Source organism: Vipera berus, assembly GCF_964194415.1.
Source record: "Vipera berus genome assembly, chromosome: 5".
Taxonomy (NCBI): domain Eukaryota; kingdom Metazoa; phylum Chordata; class Lepidosauria; order Squamata; family Viperidae; genus Vipera; species Vipera berus.
Genome location: NC_138207.1, coordinates 30,808,082 through 30,823,294, shown reverse-complemented (window position 1 = coordinate 30,823,294; position 15,213 = coordinate 30,808,082). Strand labels below are relative to the sequence as shown.

Genomic DNA, 15,213 nt, shown 5'->3' with positions numbered 1-15,213 from the left:
TGTCCCTGCACTATCACCCTGAAAACAACATGTGTTTCATTGTGCTAGGAAAGCTGGCAGTACACACCACATTTTAATGGTTGCTACAAGAAATCTGTAATTAGATGACATTGCAACCTCATTTGGGAGAAGTAAAATTATTAGGCAGCCTTGCATACAAGAGAGCAAGGCTGAAAGTCTTATTTCCTTGTTGCACCAAATTTAATGAACACATAAAGTAGTTCCTCATTGGGACTATCTGAGGTGATGAAATCCCAGCTGAACATGCTTTTATGTTGCTGCATCTTGAAAAAACAAGCTCATGCATCCAATATTTTGCACTTGAACCAGCAGGTACTATGACAAATAACATTTTATTACATAGAGTGGTTTTTTAAAAACAAACATACCTTATATTTGTGGAATTAATGCCAAAGGTAAGAACGGATTGTCAAAATCCCTTCAGGCAACTCAGGGATTAAGACAGTGTTTCTTAGCCTTGGCAACTTTAAGACATATAGATTTCAATTTCCTGAATTTCCCCATCTCGCATGTTGGGTAAAGTCCACACATTGTAAAGTTTTGCCTTAAAGAATTATCATAAAACTCTTTCCTGCTTTAAAATTACAGTAGATGTAGATTTGCAATTCCACTCTTTCTTTTTAGAAGCCCCAGCAGGATATTGTGAACTGATGTATATAGTTCTGTTTCCAATATGGTATCCTATGGCCAATAGGACATAAAAATTATAAAGGCAAGAATTTTGGTTTTTTATTTCCTTCCTCCTTTAGAGAGCAGGGAGCACTGCTCAGTGTAAAAAACACTGTAATTAGGGACTTGATTTTCAGTGTCTGCTCAGTAAGCTGTACAGGATGTTTACTGATTCCTGTTACCTAAGCACTGCAATAAAAACCTTACAATAAAAGAAATACCTTAAAGCAGTGTTTCTTAAACTTTTTTTCCTCTCAGGACCCATTTCCTCTTTTAATAATTTTGGAAGACACCCCCCCAAAGAATTTTTGTTTTATGAGTTACATTTATCAATCTTTACCAAATTAAAATTTAAAATTGACACATTCATTTTAAAACAGTTTCGGAAGATGATTGGGCTACATAAAAGACACATTGTCCCTGCCCTCTGGTTTGGATTAACATTTCTGATCTAAGTAATCCTTTTGCAATACTCCTGTGATGACTCTGGTTCTTTGTTATAACTTGTTAACCCAGGTAACAATAGTAGGCTAACTGTTTAAAACAGCAGTGATTGAAATGGATGATTGAATTATGTTTTCTCAGTGGAGTTTTGTAAAAACATGCTAGAAAGATGTGCTAGATATATCTTATTCCATACAAATAGAGAAATCAAATGCACTGTCTCCATTTTTGCTTGCCAGCTCTTGTACTGACATACACCATGCGTGGGTGAGGTCTAGCAAAACCAGCTTAAGCAATAGCATTAAGCAATCCTGGATTTTCTCTCAAACAGCACTGGGCTCTTAATTCTGCTTTTTTAAAACATTAGTTTTAGTTATAGAGGTAATGAGCAATACAGCTAAAGAGCAATACAGGTCTTTCACAGAACGTTCTTTTAACTGTGAGAATTTCTTGCGTGATTAGAATATTGACCTGCTGTAACTGGTGGGGGAAATGGTAGAGCAAATTATGAGACTCTGAAAACATGAAGTAATGAAATGTCAAAATAAAGAAATCTAGTAAAGAAATTGGCAGAAAAGAATAACACACTACTGGCAAAGAAAAACAAACTTAAAATCTTCCAGGTAAATATAAGTCTCTAAAATTTGTTTGATGGGATTTGGTAAGTGTAAGGGAGAATCCTAAAAAACAGTTCCTACCTTCTACTTCCAAACTGTTCCATTTTACCACCAGCCAAACATACTTCTAGTATGAAGCTTTGCTCTATGTTTAGGGCAGTGCTTTTTTTGTAAAAGAAAAAGGTGCCGGAACTCACACATGTCATACAACCTGCCTTGCCTACCCTACAAGGTTCCATCCAAAAAAGGTGCCGGAACTCCGTTCTGAGCGTTCTATGACAAAAAAAGCCCTGGTTTAGGGGAAGGGCAAATGCACTACCTTTGGGGAATGGAAAGAATGAATGAGGTAAGTCAAAATATACCAGTTGCATTCCTCCTTCACAAGTTATTACATACAACCCCAGTTCTTCATCTGTTGTTATGTATAATTAACTCAATATTTTAAGTATTTTAGCTTATTCCACCTGGAGCCTTGTTTATGAAACACCATCGTATTAATTATGAGACCCTAATGTAAGGCCATGGGCACCAATATTCCTCAGATGGTGCCTCTCAGTCTTTCTTTCTGATCTGACATTTTAAAAATTAACAGTTTCCATGTTGGAATTCAGCGTCAGATCCCAACAGCGTCTTTATTTTTATTCACAGGTCTAGGCTCACTTGACTGAAAAAAATAGATAAAAGTAAACAAGGCATAGTATGGCTCATCTTTGGTAATTAGAATATGATGATGGGCCGAACTTTACAAGTTCACTTTCTGGAAAATTTATGCTTTGTAACTGGCAGCCTTTTCGTGAGTGTGCTCAAACAATACCAATGTTTATTATATAAAAAGATTAATAACACTGTTTTGCATTACAAGCCCATATAAGCTAGGAGAAAAAATAATATGAAATGCTTTTCTGGAAGAGCACTGAATAGTAATCAATACTGTTTATTTCCAGATGTGCATCCATAGGATTGTAGACAATAAGCTAAAGCAAGTATGATGAGGCAACTAAAAATCTCCTGCCATAAGAAGCATTCTGCATATACAGTAGCTGAATGTATAGAAGTCAACTTCAGAACAAACAATCATTTCCCCATGCCCATATTTTCTAACACCAAGCTAGTATTGAAGGGCAAAAGGCAATGCTGGTTATTTTGCCTCTTTTTTTTCCTTTCAACATATTATCAGAAACAAAAGAGGGGATTTTTATTTTTTTACCCAACTACTGTTATTTACACAGGAATGTCCTAAGGCAGAGGTGTCAAACTGCCAGCCCGCGGGCCAGTTTCATCATACCGAAGCCGCGCCCACCCCATTGCCAGCAATGCAAAAAGAGTTGTGATATGTTGCGACATGTCACGTGACGTGGCGAGTTTGACACCTGTGTCCTAAGGGATTTTTCTTTATAGCTCAAACATACCATGTTATATATAGCTTAAGCGAACCTGAAGTTCTCGAGACTTTGGGACTATCACTTCCAGAATTTTCATGAATGAAAGGCAGGATACAAATCAAACAACAGAAAGATTCCCACCCATTCTGGCTAATGGATCTGGAAACTACAAACTGAAGGAGGCTGGTGTAACCTGATAAATTAGGAAATGTCTAGCTCACAGCTCCTGCTTTGTGGGGTGCCACAGACCTCGGTGCTTTTTCTTCTCCTTTTTAACATCTACATGAAACCACTGGGTGAGTTCATTAGTCACCACAAGATGAGGTATCACCATTATGCTGATGGTACACAGTTATATATTTCTGTCTCAGGTGAAGTAAGTAATGCTGTGGAGATTCTTTCATGGAGCCTGGAGGCTGTGGGAGGCTGGATGGGAAACAATAGACTTCAGCAGAACCTTGAGAAATAGCTGTGGGTGAGCCCTCTGTATCCAGGAATTTATCATCTTTGGTCTTGGATGGAGATGCACTACCCCAGACATCCTGTGTAAGCTGGAGGTCCTCTTGGATTCATGGCTTCTGTCTGAGGAGCAGGTGGCAGCTGTGACTAGGAGAGCCTTTGCTCAGTTCCATGTTGTGCACCAGTTGAATCCTTTCCTGGATAAGGGAGTTTTTCTGTTCAATTACCCATGCCCTAGTTATCACCTGTTTGGACTATTGCAGCACACTCTACATGGAACTACTCTTGCAAAGTATCTGACAGCTACAGCTTGTGCAAAATGTACCACAAGCTATATGGGTGCCCAAAGAAGGGCACATATAACACCTCTGCTCAGTGAACTGCGTTGGGTGCCAGTTTGTTTCTGGGTCCAATTCAAGGTGTTGGTTGTGACCTATAAAGCCCTACATAACATGGGGCCAGGCTACCTACAGAATTGGGTCCATCCCATTACATGGGGCCATCCCGCCCAGCAGGGAAGGTATGCTGCAGAGTCTGTCAGGTGAAGAATTCTGACTGACAGGATCTGGAAAGAGAGCCTTCTCTGCCATTCCCCCTGCCCTTTGGAATATTTCACCCCTCCTCAGAAGTGAGATAAGCCCTGGCTTTCTGAGAAGGACTTAAACCATAGCTCTGCAGCCTCATATGGAGAGCCCAAAGGGGTATGGAGCTGTGGGGCTGGTTGGTACCATGAAAGCCCTCCCTTTGCTTCTGTTAATTTATTTTTAACTATGGCCTTAATATTGTCTCCTTTTAAAAAAAATAATTCTAACATCTTAATTCTAACATTTTAATTTTATATAATTTATTTTGACGTTTTGTTGTACACTGTCCAGAGTCCCGCTTTTGAGGGAAATAGGAGATTCAGAAATGTGAAAAATAAATAAATAATTGTGCGTGCTAAAGATAGCACTACTTCAACCCATATTAACTTGCTGCTCCCTAACACAATGTTACATACTGTATACTAATCACCCTGATGCCATTTGTAAGGATGTGGTACAAGACTGACAAGTGATGTAAACCACTTTCTTTGCACATATAAGACATACTTAACTGAAGGAAACAAACTGTGTGCAACTTAGCAAGCTTTGCATTGTTAAATCCCTTCACATGTCTATGCTAAGAAATTACTTAGCAAGCTTTGCGGATTGCATTATAATATTGTAAATCACTCTCATCTTTGAGCCTTTTATCCTGCTTGTCCCAATTAAGAGAGCAGGACAGCATGAGTTTCCAAATCAGATGCTGAGGGCAGAGAAAGCAGTGGCAGCATATTAGAAATTATGTCTTCCATAAACATATTGCTAGCAAATACTTCGACTGAGTTGTAACAAGATGTCAGACCCAGTTTAAAAATAGGATCATGTGACCTCCTGACGGCTAGGGCAGGACAGGGTCTAACTGATCTCCAATGGCCAAAGGAGAAGCTGATCTACCCTCAGTTTCAGAGTAGGAAGCAGTTAAAAGGTGAAACAGGATGGGCATGGACTAAGGTGTAATGGCTCATCTATTTGACTGGTAACAGAGATATCCAGTTTCTACTCCATCTCCAACCACAGCAGCTCATGTGATGACTACTTCACAGGATTATTGTGAAGAAATGCAGCATTATGTATGTGCCTTGAACAAAGATGGGATATAAATAATGCGCACATTTGTGTGGCAGACAAGGGCCACATAAAGCAATAAGAATATAGATACGTATTGTCTATATTTATTGTCGTTTTTTTACTGTGGACACACTGGCACACATTAAAAATGAAATTCTGTTGCCTGCTCTCAAAAGTGTACACATACACAACACATATATAAACATGCTATGTACATACATACCATGTTTTCCCGAAAATAAGATCCGGCCTTATTTTTGGGTGATGTCTTACTGCTGCAGTCAGGCCTCCCATGCCCCGACACCTGTCGCACTGCTGTCTGAGTTCGGAGGACAGGGGAAAGAACATGTGTTTTTCTCATGCGATGCAGAAAATGCAGGCGCTGCTGTGCCCGCTTCACCAGTGTCTTGTTGTTGAGCGACCAAGCCAGCCTACTTGTTAGCAGCACACCCAGGAATTTGATGTTGCTAACCATCTCCACAGTATCCAGCCTTTCTTTCTTCTTCAAGTTACTGCTTCTTTAAGAGCTACATCATGCAACAATTACTTGCTGCTGGGTGAGTGGGGGTGGCAACAAGGGATTGCAAGATTGGCAGGGAAGCTGTCGTGGAATCTTCAAAATAGGCATCACGATTACAGCAACAGCCTAACCAGAGCAGCAGCTGGAAATATCTGGAAACACTTTCAACTTTTCCAAATCTCATTCCTTTGGGATTTTGGACACATTCTGTACATTAATCCAGGGGTCCCCAACCCCTGGGCCGCAGTCAAGTCCCTGGTCCATTAGCAACCAACCATGTAAGCAGCACGTGAGTGAGTGAAGCTTCATCTGCGCATGAATGGGATCAAGGTTGTGCATGAAACCATCCCTCCTTGGTTTGCGGAAGTCAATTTTTCTTCCAAAACTGGTTCCTGATGCCAGAAAGGTTAGGGACCACTGTTTAATCCATATGAAGTATCTTGGTTCAAAAAATTGTTGCACTACAATCCACTGTTTTATTTGTTTGTTAAATTTATTTGCCAGCCATCTTGCTGTGGAGCTATTCTGGGTGGCAGAGCATTGGTAATGGCAACAATGCCCAATTATTGGTAATGACAAGAGTTTCAGTAGTATATAGATAATAGAACCAGTTTGGTCTACTGTTTAAGATATCAGGCTAAAATCTAGGAGATTGTGAGTTCTAGTTCCACTTAGGTATGATAGCCAGATGGGTGACTTTAAATCAGTCACTCTCAGACCACCCCACCTCACAAGATTGTTGGAGAAAATAGGAGCAGGAATGAATATTAGATATGTTTGCTGTCTTGACTTATTTATGTAAGTAGCAAAGACAGAATTTTAAAAAGTCTTATTTTTAAAAAAACAATAGGTTTTTTTTTTGATGTTTCACCATGGTTTGAATCAATTGTCCCTGAATCCTAAAGGACTTATTGGCTCCAAACTGGCCAAGTGGCAGCACCTCCTCTGCTCCATCCAACAAGTCAAAAAGGCATTGTGGAAGAAAGCTGACCTGCTATTTATTCATCACACTAAAACAATATCAGGCCCAGTGGAGGGATTCAAATATGTGAACAACCAGTTTTCTGTGTGGATGCTGCTTCTGGAAGTCCATTCTGGGCCTGGGCACCAAAAAATTAGCTAGTGGTTCTGCCGAACTGGTGCAAACTGGCTGAATCCAACCACTGATCAGACCACAATATAATATAAAATGGAGACCTTTTGCTTGGAGCAAACAAAACAGACAATCTACTCTCCCGAAGCAATGAGTTGCAAAACTCAAAAATGCAGGAAACATGCAAGAAAAAAACTGATCTTTTGGGTCAGCTCTTTCAGGCTCATTTCTTATGAATAAGCACTGCAGTGAGGGGAAAATCATTAGATGCCCTGCAGGTGCTGGAAACTGTAGGCCTCAAAGCATCTGCAGGGTAGAAGGGCAGGGCCCCTGGACCAAGATAAGGCAATGGAATCTAAAACATAAGGACAGTTGTTCCATGTGATAACTTTCATAAGCTAATGAACTCCACAAAGGCTCAGAAACATAAATTTCAATAACTGACCTAATAGCTTTCCAGAAAGTTATGAAACTGGACATTAGTATAAAACTGGATAACTAGATAGAAGAAATGTATCTACAGGTATATATGAAATGGCTGTTGACTTATAGGATAGGGCAGATACATTAATACAGAATAGAAATATTTACCTAATTGAATGGAACATCTAGTTACATTGCTACCAAAATATAATAATTTTCTTATCTATTGTTTCTCTGTTCTAAAATTGTTTCCACACCGTGTTAAAATACCATGATTCATTCATTTACATTTTAGACAAAGTAAGAGTGACATTATTCTTCCTTTTGTGACCCTCCTGAATTACAGCTATAAAACCTGACCTGCAAAAGTCTAGACAACTGCTAGATGTCAGCAAATTTCTGCATTGCTTTGCTGCCATTTAGTAGTCATCCAAATTTGGCATCTGAATATTTCTAATGCTTCTCTGACTTGCTTTCCTTTCTGCAAGGATTTCTTACATTTTTTGAGAAGTGTGGATACCTTTAGTACAATGCTTTTGCTTTTTAAAGAAGTTGCCCTCTTAAGTTTAGTAGCTGACTCATGCTTAACTTCAACCAGCCTTACAAGAGTGCACACATTTGGTAGTAGTTTCGTTCTATGAACTGATCCAATAAGCTGATCTTTTCAATATCTATTCTAAAATAAATAAATGGAATAAAGGGATAAGCAGATTCATGTATATTATTCTACTGTGTTGTAATATTATTGGGGCAATTGTCTGGCCTGTTACATTTCCTTTTAACTCATGTTTTTCCCCCAGGAAAGCTGTACAAGAGCAAATGGGAAGCAGGGTACCATTGTCTTCATCTGGCCAAAGAATGAGTGCCAAAAGTACATACTGACAGTGCCTTGCCTTCAGATCTTCTCCATCTCTTGAAACATGTTGATGGGATAACAAGAAAAAATATGCATGCGTAGGCCTCTGAGAGATTGTGTGAGGGCACCAAGCCATTAAAATGGTTTAACTGTAAGGCACAGGTGTCAAACTTGCCGCATCACATGATGTGTCACGACGTATCATGACTTTTATTGCCAGATCTGGGGTGGGATGGGCCTCCGCATGATGCAACCAACCCGCAGATCGGCAGTTTGACACCCCTGCTGTAAGGAGTCCTGGTACCCTTCTTTATAGGTCTGTTGTAATAGTTTTCAAGACTCATTTTGGCATTTGTAAATATTGTGGTTGTTATTACAATTATTATTTTCTGGTTTACTAAGAAAGTAAGACCTTAGCATTATTACAGTCCAAAGTACCAGACTGAGAAAGGTTGCTGTAAATCAAGCAAATATATTAGAAACTTTCAAGTTTCATTGTCTCTTAAGCTATCAGCAAATCCATTCATTGTTTATAAAAATAGTTTTTTAATTATCTATTATTCTCAATATTTTCCTGCTTGCTTAAAAATAGCCTCTATCCTATTTTTCCGAAAGAACAATGAAAAAATCTAATAGTACTAGAAAGGAAGTGATATTTAACAGGAAATATATTGTGACTGGAAATATTATTGCAATAAATGTTTAAATAATTCTTATCTTCAGTCTATTCAGGAAAGTATCTAGATTCCATTATTTTCATTTCTAAATAACTACCATTTATAATTATATATTTGTATGTCATGCCTCAGTCTACTGTGGAATGGTATGATGGGAATATTGCATTATTAACAGAAGAGCACTATAAGACTATCACCATTGATTTTTAATGAGTCTATTCGAGGATCATAGCCAAAAAGTACATTATTATCTTCCACCAAAAAGTTTTGTTTTTGTTTTTTTTGAGGCAAGAGTTGTGGCTAGCTGTGAGTTCTAGTCCCACCTTAGGCATGAAAGCCAGCAGGGTGAAGTTGGGCCAGCCTTTTTCAGTCCAAAATCCCCTTACAGGGTTGTTGCTATAAAGAAAATAGGAGGAGGAAGGAATATTAGTTATGTACACAGCCTTGAATTATCTAAAAGTAACAAAGGCCAGATAAAAATCTAATAAATAAATAAAAATAATATAGAGAATTTCTTTCGACTTAAAACTATTTTCAGGTAAATATTTTTACTGCTTTCACCAGCTCTTTCCTATGTCTGTAAAAACAATACAATATTTAGAGTAATTTAGAGCCGTTAGTACATGCAATAAACTTCACAGATGATTGGTGGTCAATAGAGTGATATTACCAGTTACACTAACATATAAATAATGCAGACAGAATGAACATAACTACAGAAAATTATTTACATATGGATAAACATGCAGATTCATACATAAACTCGAGTCAGGATTGAAGTTTCTTTCTTGTATCTCTCACCCTTTCGTTCATACTCTAAGAGCTGAATATCTGATATGGGACAAGATTCAGCATTACTCAAATAAAAAAAATATTTCATTCCTCTTCTTCCTTTCAAATTTGGTCCCTGCAGTTGGACTCTTCTCCAAAAGAAATTGAGTAAATGTGGAATGCTTCAAACAGTAATGGGTTAATTCTTATTACTGATGGGAAGATGAAGACTACTGCATTTGTGTGACAGGCTAATTAATTAATAGCCTCTTCCTTGTGAGCATCCCAATCTCATTGGTCAAAGACATACTAAATATTCATGGGCAGGTTGAGGAAATGAATCAGAGCAGATTTTTTTAAGAAGGTCAGATTCAGTATGGCTAGAAATCTATTTAGTACCTCTAAGATGCAGCTATTTACATTTTCTACTCTTGCTCAAGCCAGAGCTTATTGAAGTTAGAGTTGCAGCCAGCAGGGACTTCCTCTGCCTTCAAAGTTGAAGCAAAAGATCTGCTGGACTTGGAGCTTCAGATTTTAGAGGAAGAGAAATTAATTTTGCAAGTGCTTACCCTTCCTGACTCCAAAAATACCTAATGCATGATCAGTGGTTGCTCTAAGAGTTCTCTGTAATGTCATCATATCTGATTCTACCTGTGAGCACATGGGATACAGGTGATGGATCATAATGACAGGGCCTATTCAAACAGATTGATATATCACAATGTATCAAATCAAATCTCTACTATGGTCAAAGACCAGCATAAGGTGGGTGGGGTACAAGAAACTAAAAGGCATAAAATTATACATAAAGGCATAAAATTAGAAATAAAAAGCTAAATATAAAGATGATCAAAAAAGAGTTTAAAAGAAAGGGTATGATCTGTAAATGGATATAGGGAAACACAACAAATCTATCATAATACAGAGCATTCTATAATGACATACTGGGTGCTCTTTAAAAATATTTATCTTCTGACAAATTTTAAGTGCAGCTGCACAGAACCTGGCAACACTGTATGTTGTGGTGGGGTTGGTATCTGAGAGTAGCAAGGAAGTGTAGAATTGTCCTATGTATGGAGTGTCATTCCCTCCCATTTATGTTCCCCAACAACTGATATTCAAACAGTAATTGATTCCAGTCCTGGAACTAAGGTTTAGTCAGCATGACCAATAGTATTAACTTTATCATATATGAATTTATCCAATCCCTTTCTGAAGCAAATTCATAATGATGAATAAGCTGTTGGTTAAAAAGTAACATCTCTTAGCAGTTACAATATAGTAACTTGCCACCTACATAAAGTATATCTCAACCAAATAGTAGCTAGGATAGTCAGTCAATAGAGTTATATTTATTGCTGCTTTTAAAAAGATTGTTCAATAGGAACAAACAAAGGCATCTACTAGAAAAAATGTACCATTCTCAGTTTTAAAGTACATTTGACAGAGTCATTACACTTTTTTCACTTCAGGTAAAAGAACACTTTTAGTGTTCTTCTTAGATTGTTTTCTAAAAACCCATTTAGTAAATTAATAAAAGATGAGGAATGACAAGGATGGTAGCACCAGAAGAGCCATTAAAACACCCACAGAGAAAAAATGCTACAAGGAATCTATTTGCAAAATATTACTAAGATAGGACAAACATTACGTGCTTAATAAATTCAATCTTTTTAGTCATTGTCTAGAGGCCATAGAACAAGAACAGGAAAAAAACCGTGTACAATTTCCTATTATTTGAAATGAGAAATACACGGAAACTTATAATTATCCACTGTGGTTTACAGCATCTTTAAGAGTCATCCAACTATAATTGTGCCAAAATAACAGTATGAGGATAGTTTTATTTCACTTTATGGTGGCTGAGAAACTTCATAAAGAAACTATATCACTTATCAGATAATGGCCTCTCAATTTTTCCCCTTCTCTCTCTCTCTCCTTCCCTCCCTCCCTCTCTCTCCCTCCTGGTGCTGACTTAATTCATTTGGCTTTCTGTAACACTTGCTATAGATGCTGGAACGTTACTTTTTCAGAAAGTGTACTTATTCCACGAGTCAGCTCTAGATCTAGGGTTGCAGATTTACTAGCTTCCTTCAATATATTAATTTAGATCAGTGATTCAATTCAGCTGTAAACAGGGCTTTTTTTTCATAGAACGCTCAGAACGGAGTTCCGGCACCTTTTTTGAATAGAACCTTGTAGGGTAGGCAAGGCAGGTTATATGACATGTGTGAGTTCCGGCACCTTTTTCTTTTACAGAAAAAGCACTGGCTGTAAGTATAGTGAAGAGAATTGGAGAATGATGGAAGGTTATAGGGAGATTTTAAAAGTAAAAGTACAGTACAAATTTCTCTTTTCATCATTTTTTTAATTTAATACATATGGTCCTGTTTTATTTTTGAATTTTGTATATTGTTGAGGTCTGATTATTATACGTTGTACAGTAGTAAAAGTCAATGTAGAGTAAGAACTGACATAAGAACAAAGCTCAAAGTTCATACGTGCATATCATTTTCTTAAGGGAAACAAATTCAGAATAAACAAACATGATTGAATAAATCCGCATAGAATTACATGCTGCTTTGTTCTGCTTTTAATTGTATAAAGGCCCAAGTTAAGTTTACTTTCCCTAATACAAGCTCTCTCATTTGATTTCTGTGACCTTAGCATCTTAGATCTGCTTCTTTTTTTCCACATTTCCGTTTAAGAGCAGAAGAGAAATATAGAGAAATATAGTCTTCGAACACTAGGAAGCTACATACCTAGATCCAGGAATAAAATCAAAGTGAGAAAGAAATTAATTTGGCCTATTCATTGCCCAGAAAAGCAATGCTTGCCTGTCATACTGCTTAACAGAAAGAACACCCAGTGTTGGATTGAAATCAAAATAAGAAAGAATCCTATAGTCGGGCACCAGATAACGAAACAGGACACATTTATTGGTACCTAAAAAAAAAAAAACATTCAGTGAGGGAAGAACATCTTGCATTGCTTATTCTTTGACACTTTGTTTTGAATTTTGAGAACCAACCCTGTTTTCCATCTATAATTTTGCCTTCTAATAATTATCTTTGCCACCTCCATTTTTAAACTAACATGAGTGAAGATATTTGAAAGATAATATTGTGAAATGCAGAATGAAAATATAGTAAAATAGTGGTCATCGCTAATGTTTTACTGGTCGTTTTTAGCCCTACTAGTTTTCTTTCCATTAGTTAAATAACAACCATTTTCTTCTCTTTCTTACGTTTATACTGTCCTTTTTGACTTCATAAAATAAACCTTTTCCTTTATATTTCATAGATGCTGCTATTAAAATACTTACTGATTTTATTCATATTTGTGAAAAAGCATCAGGAACTTTTGCTGTGCAATATTCAAAGATAGCTGAATCTTTCTTTGTAAGCATTCTTTCCATTAACCTGCAGTTAGCTGACTTAGAAAACCTGAAATAAATCAACATCCATATTAACTTGATTAACTAAATCAATATCCTGATGCAGTTATTATATGCTGCTTTAATTTTACACATTTACACATTTGTAGTGCTCAGGCAAATATCCAAATACAGGTGATCCTTGCTAATAAGCTTCTGTGCAGTCACATGATCAACATTTGTGTCTTTCTTTGCTGGCTTCCTACACCCAAGTCAATGGAGAAGCCAGCAGGAGGTTGCAAAGGATTATCACATAAAATCCTCCTTTCACAACCCGAGGTGATTCATTTAGCAATGGCAATTAGAAATACTAATGTCCACTGCTAAGTAGCATGGTCACATGACCCTGCACTTTACAAACACATCACTTAGTGACAAATTACAAACCAATTATCATTGTAAAGTGTAGCAAATATATTATGTGGGTAGATTGTGATGAACATCTTATAGAGGAGTTAAATAAATCTGATAAGAATACCTCACATCAGTGGCATAATTTATCTTTCTTTTTAAGTGATACAAAGTTATCTGCATCAATTAAGTCCTTGTTAGGAATCAATACATGCAAGTTCTATTAAGAGTCTCTTAGGATTCATAAGTGTTCATTTAGGGCCACTAGATCATGTTGTAAAAACTGTCCTTTAAAACTAAGAAACCCAACAAATTATATTTGCATAACATGCTCCAAACTGAGTTTTGCAAGAATGTTGTAAAAGAGTAAGTTGATTTATAAGCACGATATATCAGATATTCTTACTATTTGTAAAAATATTTGTAAAATTATAGCTTTTTGGAAATCCATCACCACAACTTCAACCTATAAAGTATGCTACATAAACAGTTGCTTAAAACACAGTATTATGCTGCTTTATAACTGTAATAAAATTTATACATGTAGCCATCCATGAATCCATGCATTCATGAATCCACCCATATATCCATCCATCCATCCAAAAGCAGTGGGGCCTAGTGAAAGTCACAGTTTACAATCATAAATCTAAATGAAATAACTGTTAGAACAGAATTGCTATCACACTTAACTGAGCTTTTGAATCAATTTTTTCCTGTTGGTTGCTTGGTTTTCTCACCATTGTTCTGATGTCAGAACAGAACCTCGCCTTGGTGCGTAGGGAGTATTTATGGGAATTTATACAATGATTCCATTTTGCTGGGCACTACTCATCTGATTCAGTGGCAGCCAGCCAGACCTTTTCTTTTACAATGACACAAAGGTTTTCATCCTTGCTTTAGAGTGGGAAGCCTTTCACATTGTTGTGGATAGTTTATAGAAGCATGTCTCTTGTACTATTTAATATTTAAATCAACTTCATGCATTACAAAATTTCTAAATGTAAACATGTTTCTCTGAAGAAACCACTACTATTAATGTGTGTTTCATAATAACTCCATTTTTGCATAGCTTATTTTGCACGAATAAAAAACAAATGTTATGATTTAGATATAATATCTACATGTGAGTCACATGCTATTGTAATATAAAAAATATTACGTAAGTTTTTTTTTGCAGGATTCAAAACTGCTAAGAATCATTAGCAATTGGAAAACATTTGTTAGAAGCAGATAACTTGACAGGAACATCCTATTATAAATTGCAGTGCACATCTCACTGCTCCTCCTGCATTTCTAATGCTGCTTCTTTGGCCTCGCTGTTTATATTATTATTTTCATCACTTATTAACCTTTGACTCATAGAATGAGTTCACAGATTATGAGAAGTCCATGGAATATGTTAACAAATAAGTTCTACAATATCTGTGTCTTACTAAGGACTTTTCCACAGTGCATTCTTCAATCACTTCCCTTCCTATGTATGAACTGGCTGGACTTGTTAGAATAGAGCTGAAAGGGACCTTGGAGGTTTTTTAGTCCCACCTTCGAGGTCTTTTAGTCTTTTAGTCCTCAAGCAGGCAAGTGACTGTCCAGTCTCTTCTTAAAGACCTCCAATGATGGAGCACCCACGATTTCTGAAGGCTTTGCTTTGGTCATGACAATGGCTTGGTGTTTAAGCTTGGTTTTCCATATCCTTTCCCCTTTCTGGAGGGAGGGAGAAAGAAAGGAAAGCAGTTACTTGGGCTAGAAGAGGAAAGTGGCAGAATTTTTATCATTTTCAGCTGCGTACACAATAAAAAACCAAGGCAGGCCTGTTATTCCACTCTTCTAACAATGAATTTG

General features: G+C 37.1%; 1 protein-coding gene and 1 long non-coding RNA gene across 3 annotated transcripts in view; one reads left to right on the top strand and one right to left on the bottom strand.

The window, feature by feature from the left end:
• The window catches only part of GRK7 (G protein-coupled receptor kinase 7), a 45,453-nt gene extending 37,210 nt beyond the window's left edge, over positions 1–8,243 (top strand). The window contains exon 4 of the mRNA XM_081328640.1: positions 8,081–8,243. Coding sequence (XP_081184766.1) covers positions 8,081–8,162 — 82 coding nt within the window. The 3' untranslated portion in view covers positions 8,163–8,243. The remainder of the gene's footprint in view (positions 1–8,080) is intronic.
• A 927-nt stretch (positions 8,244–9,170) lies between these two features.
• LOC308668675 lies at positions 9,171–14,958 on the bottom strand. Of its 2 annotated transcripts, XR_014026569.1 has the most exons (4): positions 14,914–14,958; positions 12,910–13,030; positions 12,347–12,530; positions 9,171–9,209 (listed from the first exon to the last, which is right to left on the bottom strand). It is a non-coding gene; the product is annotated as an uncharacterized lncRNA (long non-coding RNA). The 2 variants fall into 2 exon arrangements; XR_014026570.1 differs by lacking the exons at positions 9,171–9,209; positions 12,347–12,530 and adding an exon at positions 12,244–12,346.
• Between the last annotated feature and the right edge of the window lie 255 nt (positions 14,959–15,213).